Below are 6537 nucleotides of genomic sequence, written 5' to 3'. Positions count from 1 at the left end.
TGCTACGATCAAGACCAAACCATCCAATCCGGACCGTGGCAACTCCTAAGCTACTCATTACATTTGACAGTGTATGATTAAAATAATCTCCCAATAATGTGTTGACAAATTGGTAGGGTTTAGTAGAGGGTGTATAAAATAATGGTCCTTAAACATAAACATAGAGTTCGGTCCCGTGTAAGATTTTAAGAGCATCTTCAAAGGGAATACCAAATTTTAAACATCAAAATGATAATTGATAGTTTATGTAGCAATTTGATATTTTGTACAATATTTTGCTTCACCCGATATGTCAAATAATAATGTCATTTAATAAAATTTTTATCTTTTTGTAGAGTCCAATGATTAAAGCAACCAATCAAATATTTCAAAAATATAACAACATTTATTATATATTATATTAATTTATTAAAATATCATTTAATAAATTTAACATCTGCTGTCAAATTTGACATCAAAAGGCTTTGCCTTCAAATAACTCAGCGCCACCTAAGAAACTGAAGACTCGTTTGGAGAGAATTTGATGTCACATTTTACTGTTATATGCCTATATGGCAATTTTGACATCTCTTTTGAAGATGCTCTAACAACTACGAGCATCTCTAATTAAGATGTTAAATTTAGGTTGTAAAATTTTAATTGAGAGCTTTGAAGTTAGATGCTAAATTTTCTTTTTTTCAGAGGATGAGTCTAAATTATTTTTTATTATGTATTGTGGGTCCTACTGTTATATAAATTGTACAAAATTGTGTAAATTGTTTTGGGTACTTCATGTGGTTGGTGTATTGTGAGAGGCATTTCATTAGATAATTCAACGATAATGCTAGTGAGATTAAAATTTTAAATTAAATGATGTATCACCAATAAAAATTAAACATGTTAATTAATATTTAAGTAATAATTCAATTATCAACAATCACATCATATGATTAAGAAAATTTAATCTCTATAACATTATCCATAATTCAAATGGAAGGGATTTGACGTTTTGGGCTATGCTGACAAAACAAACACCTGGGATGGTAGGCGTCAAATCCAAGTCAGATAAAACTCTTGGAAAAAATTTGTTGTCCTTTTATCCTATTTGGCACATTTTTTGTGTTTCCTTTGAAGATGATCTAAAATGTCACATTTAACTACATTAGGCACAAAAAGTACTTAGATTTTTTTACAAAAAGTTTCAACTCATTTATTTTTTATTTTTTGCTCGCATCAAATTCATTTAATATGACTTTGCACTTGACTATAGAGTAATATATGACTTTACCTTGTATAATGCTTTGAAGAGAAATTGAGTTAAATTTAAAATAAAAAGTTACAACTTTTCATGTGCATTGAAGGAGAGATTTTTCGTAAGTTACCGAAACACGGTCAGTATAGCTATGTAATAATATATGTGGAACGAAAGTTTGTTTTTTTGTTAAATGTCCATATACTTGTATTATGATGCATAGTGTATTAACTCATGCTCCAGATATACTAAAAATTATCTCCTAAGAGCATTGCCACTAGTTGGTGGAAGGCAAAGGCAAAGGCAACAACGTTGCCACTACCCAAAAAAACCTCTCCAGCAGTCCAATAAACCAAAGGCAAGTGGTGGACCAACCATTGCCAGCCAAATGCCCAGCCATCTTAAGCCTGGCTTATTGCCTTCGAGCAAGTTGATGCCATCACAAAGTTTTTTTTTTTTTAAATCAAGCGCACACTCACCGAGAAGGGAGAGTCATAGACAAAACCTGCAGCTGTAGGCCCTGCTATGGCAGAAATCCCAACCCACTCCAATGGCTAGATGATGTGGCTGAATATGGACCGATGGATTTCCAACCGTTAGAGGGTCTAGACCGTTGGATTTCCAACGGTAAAAAAAAATTAAAAATCTTATTGTTGCGCCACATGGCGCAATCTAGTGCCTCCGATTTTAAATCAATTTGAAAAACAACGGCCATGATTAATCCAACATTAAAAACTAATATATATATATATATAATATCAAAAAATTTGAAAAAAAAATATGAAAAATTAGAATTTTTTAGATTGTTTCAATTTCATAGTTGGTTATATGATTATGGGAGTTTTTTGCTTTTTTTCAATTAATTATTTTGTTGCAATGCTATGTTTTTGCTTTATATGTGAAATAATTTATTAGAATTAAACAATTATTTTATTTTCAAAGCATACAAAACTAATAATAAAATTTACTTACCCTTACCCTTTTTAAACGGGTGATGTTACACAAAGACAAGTACTATTCAAGAAGGCAACTTGCATGCTCTTACCTTCCACCAACTGGTGGAGATGCTCTAATATGTCATTCAAATTCAAGTCCTTAATGAGCATGCATAGAGTCCCCGTATACTAGGAAATTGGAAAAGCCAAGTTTGAATGACAAACAAACGCACAATGCAGTGCAATCAATATTAATCTGGCAGTTTCCGGTGCTTGTATTAATCTTTTGCCCGACTCTTGAAATTCCTGAATTCATTAGTGAATCAAAATAATGCATATATAATATGTATGTCACAAATTCAACTTATATGGAGTATTTAAGACTAACGGAAGATTTGCGTAAAATCGAGCGCAATAACATTTTAAGATTCAAACAACTAACCCTACTTGGTTGTTGTCTACTTTCTTGCATTTACTAAAACATGGTTTTTCTTTTTAGATATAATTTCAGGCAACTTAATATTTGAACACAACTTTTTAAAATAAACTGTAAATATATGTACACCCAACCATAATCCAAAACTACCCTCCGTATAACCCAACTCACAACAAGCCCAACTCGTACGCGTGACCGTCGAAATGAGAAATGTTTAGGCTTCTCTACCAAACCAAACAAACGAAAGATCTTCAACGGATTATCTTAAAATGCTGCCAACTGAAATGGAACAGCTTGAAAAGGTTCAAATGATAATTGAGCGCTACAATCAGTTTATTAATTGCACTGTTTACAAGGTAGCAAGCACATCCAAAGGACCAAAGGTATCAACGTCCAGCTGCTCGATACTACCGAGAGCAAGATTTATGAGCAATTCCGGCCTTTGCAGTTCAAAGTGGGTGTAGCATTACCTGAACTCCAAGTTGTGGGTGAATCGTCACATAGGGATAGGGCAAGTGCACGTAACCTTGGGACAGTGTGAAGGAGTAGCGTTGTAGAATCATGGACAGAACAATCTTTACTTCAGTATTTGCAAAGTTCAATCCCAAACAACTTCGAGGTCCTATTCCAAAGGGTATGAAAGCGCCAACGTTATTGTTAGTTGCTTTAGCAACCCCTTCTGAGAATCTCTCCGGTTTGAAAAGATGCGCGTCTTCTCCCCAGATTTGAGGATCACGGTGAAGTGCTAGATTTGGGACAAACAATTCAAAATTAGCAGGAACAATGAGCTTTCCAAGTTTAACTTCCCTTTTAACTTTCCTCACAAAACCAACAACAGGGGAATATAACCTTAGAGACTCGTTGAAGATCATATTGATCTGCATGAACCCGAAAAATAGATAATAAAATCAGGATATCGAATCTTAATTGAGAACATATTTCTGACATATAAACAAGCAATTAACTGAGTTGTTGTCTTTCTTACCTTTTTCAGTTTGGCAATGCCATCAGGATTTGGAGTTTGTTTGCCGAATAGTTCCATCACCTCCTTTCTTGCTTCCTCTTGCCAATCTGTATGGTGCGCGAGAAGAAAGATTGTCCAAGCAAGCAAAGTATTAGTGGTTTCTTGTCCTGCAAAGTAAAACGTCTTGCACTCGTCAACCAAATCATCCACCGAAATCCTCTGGTTGTCATTGGCATCATGGTGAGCCTTTTCTTTTTGGTATATAGGGAGAAGAGCTCATTGTTTTCGGGTGTGGGGGGAGCGGCAGATGAGAGAAACCAGGGAGAGCATTCGGCTCTCCCATTTGAATATGAGCTGCTCCTTCCCACCATTTGTAATAATCCCATTTTGTTAGTAATCACTCAATCAAAGATGTTGGTGCTACTTGTGTAGCTTTTGGGAGAGAAGGATTTTGATATGTGTTTCTTCTTCTCCATTTGTTTCTTAGTTTGAGTGAGAGCTATTGGGTGTATGTGGGATTTGGGTTTGAGAGTTAAAACTCTATTTGTAATCTCCTTTTGATATTAGTGGAATTTCCTCGCCGTCTCGAAACTGGATGTAGGCTTACGCCGAACCAGTATAAATCCTTGTGTCTTTTGGATTATTTGTCTTGTAATATTTTGCCGTATTAGCTTTGGTTTCATATTTGAAGCTTCCGCACAACACCAAAAACTTCTTGTGAACGGTTGACTGCAAACAATCAACTTTGTTTCATGTCCCTTCTCGAGAAACAAGTTGCCTAGGGAAGTTTGTGTCAATTCAAGTTTTGTATTTGCACTGAGATCTTTTATTTTGTCCGGAAAAGTGGAATGGACAGAAATTACAGGTCTATCAACAAGTTCCCCAATTCAAGATTTAGTTAAACGAAAAAAAATGGTTACCTGATGCCGGGAAGCCTGATTGTGTAAAAACTTTTGAAAAATAAGAGGGTTAACTTCGTCAACATCTCAAAAATGTTTTGTCCTTCTACATAGCTGCTGCCAAATGCAGTTCTAGAAATCACTTCTGATGTGAATAACCTGAACTCTTCAAACACCTCAATTTCTTTTCCTTCATAACTTTTCCATCTTTCAAGCATCGTCTCCGCACTCGCTACCATTTCCGTGAACATACTCTAGAAAAACAATACCACGATGCTGTTGACAAATTTGGCTTCAGTAGTCTTTGCAAAAAGAGTAAGTACCGGGAGCTGTAAAAACTTACTTTTAAGCTCTCTCCGTGGAACGCATGGGTGCCGAGCTTTCGCACTTTTTTCCATTTTTCACCTTCGGCTGTTGTCACAAGGCCATCTCCTAACAGTTTCCTTAAAAAGTCGGTGGGCTCACTTTTCGGATAAGCTCTATCTTTGTTATTCAGTATCTCTCTGCACAACTCAAGTTCCGTTATGACCAACTGAGGCTGAGAGCCTTGCCATTGAAGATAGTTCTTTCCTGTTGACAAAGATGACCACAATTTACCTAAAAATTAAGACTAATATACCATAATTAACACGAGATCGTTAGTTACCATATATCTGAGTCCAAGTGTGCATGTTAGGTTGAACTATGGGAAATATGTCGTGTGATAAAGTTTTTGGCTTGCTCATAGCTTCCTTGATCATGTCGGATATTTCCTTGGTGTTTCCATGAATAAGTCTGTAAGGAGGGCCTTTGATCCCCTGCAAAGCCATCTGCTTCTGAATGCGATGCGGAGTCCACCATAGCTTGTGAAGGATCTTGATGAGAACTAAGACAAAGAACACACACAGAAAGCTTGCAGAAATGATCACTACCCTTCCCAAAGTAGTCATTTTTGTATATTACACTTAAATATATCTTTGGCTATGTCTATGAACCTACTGAGTTTTCGCCAGAAGTCCATATTTATAAGGTTTTAGTTGCTGTTCATTGTGAACACAGATGAACAAGGTGCCAGTTTTGTCCCAAACTTCTTGTTACTCGTCCGAATACTTCCTACAATCCAAATAGATATTGTCACCGATGACATTGTAATGTTATCAAATTTGCTAAACTTTCTCTATCACTGCCGTTTCTTTGCTACAGTCCAAAAATGTGTGACAAATAGGTAGGGATTATTAGAGGGTGTATAAAATGATGGTCCTTAAACACAAACATAGAGTTCAGTCCCGTTTAGGATTTCTAAGAGCTAAAAGTGATTTTTGATTACTAAAAGGTCACTTCTAACTACATTTTGCATAACAAGCACTTGGATTTTTTTTACAAAAAGTTTCAACTCATTTGTAATAAAAACACTTCTAGCATAAGCATTTTTTTTTTTCTTGCATCAAATGCATTCATTATGACTTTGCACTTGACTAGAGACTCATATATGACTTTTAACTTGTATAATGTTTTGGAGAGAAATTGAGTTTAAAATTAAAATAAAAAGTTGCAACATTTGATGTGCATTGAAGGAGGAGAGATTTTTCTAAGTTACTTGAACACAACCAGTTCTCCCGTGTCATAATACACATAAGGAGAAGGCTTTTGCTTTTTTAAGTGTCCATCTACTTGTATATGACGCGTGGTGCAGTGTACCAAGTACATTAAAAAATCTCTCCTACCATGTCATCCTGTTTATACCTAATTTTGCATTATCAACTCGTGTAATTGATGTCGTTGGATGAATTAATATTTTTCTAGACTTACTACTCATCTCAATTATCGTAGTAATTATTGTAGAGAAATATATGAGTTTGGATACAAGGATAAAACTGAGAGGGCAGTGGATTGATACGTCGGAGGCAGCCAACAAAGGTGATAGTCTGATTAGACAAGGCAGGAATTGTAGAATCAGTTTGGCTGATTTTTTTTTAAGGAGTCCATATTTGTAAAGTTTTAGTTGCTGTTGTTATTTAACACCGATGAACAAGGTGCCACTTTTGTCCCAAGCTTCTTCACTTACTACAATTCAAAGAGAAATTGTCGCCAAT

At 35.5% G+C, this 6537-nt stretch overlaps 1 protein-coding gene across 1 annotated transcript; it reads right to left on the bottom strand.

Moving 5' to 3' along the window:
• Positions 1-3051: 3051 nt before the first annotated feature.
• On the bottom strand, positions 3052-5289 carry LOC137736486 (cytochrome P450 CYP749A22-like). The gene is made up of 6 exons (XM_088683472.1): positions 5112-5289; positions 4809-5035; positions 4487-4719; positions 4430-4433; positions 3588-3812; positions 3052-3480 (listed from the first exon to the last, which is right to left on the bottom strand). The coding sequence occupies exons 1-6, from the start codon at positions 5272-5274 to the stop codon at positions 3052-3054; spliced, it is 1281 nt and encodes a 426-aa protein (XP_088539598.1). The 5' UTR covers positions 5275-5289.
• Positions 5290-6537: the final 1248 nt, after the last annotated feature.

Source organism: Pyrus communis, chromosome 13 (genome assembly GCF_041283825.1).
Source record: "Pyrus communis isolate YQ-2024b chromosome 13, ASM4128382v1, whole genome shotgun sequence".
NCBI lineage: Eukaryota > Viridiplantae > Streptophyta > Magnoliopsida > Rosales > Rosaceae > Pyrus > Pyrus communis.
The sequence above is the reverse complement of the archived record's forward strand: the minus strand, read 5'-3'. Positions and strand labels throughout refer to the sequence as shown.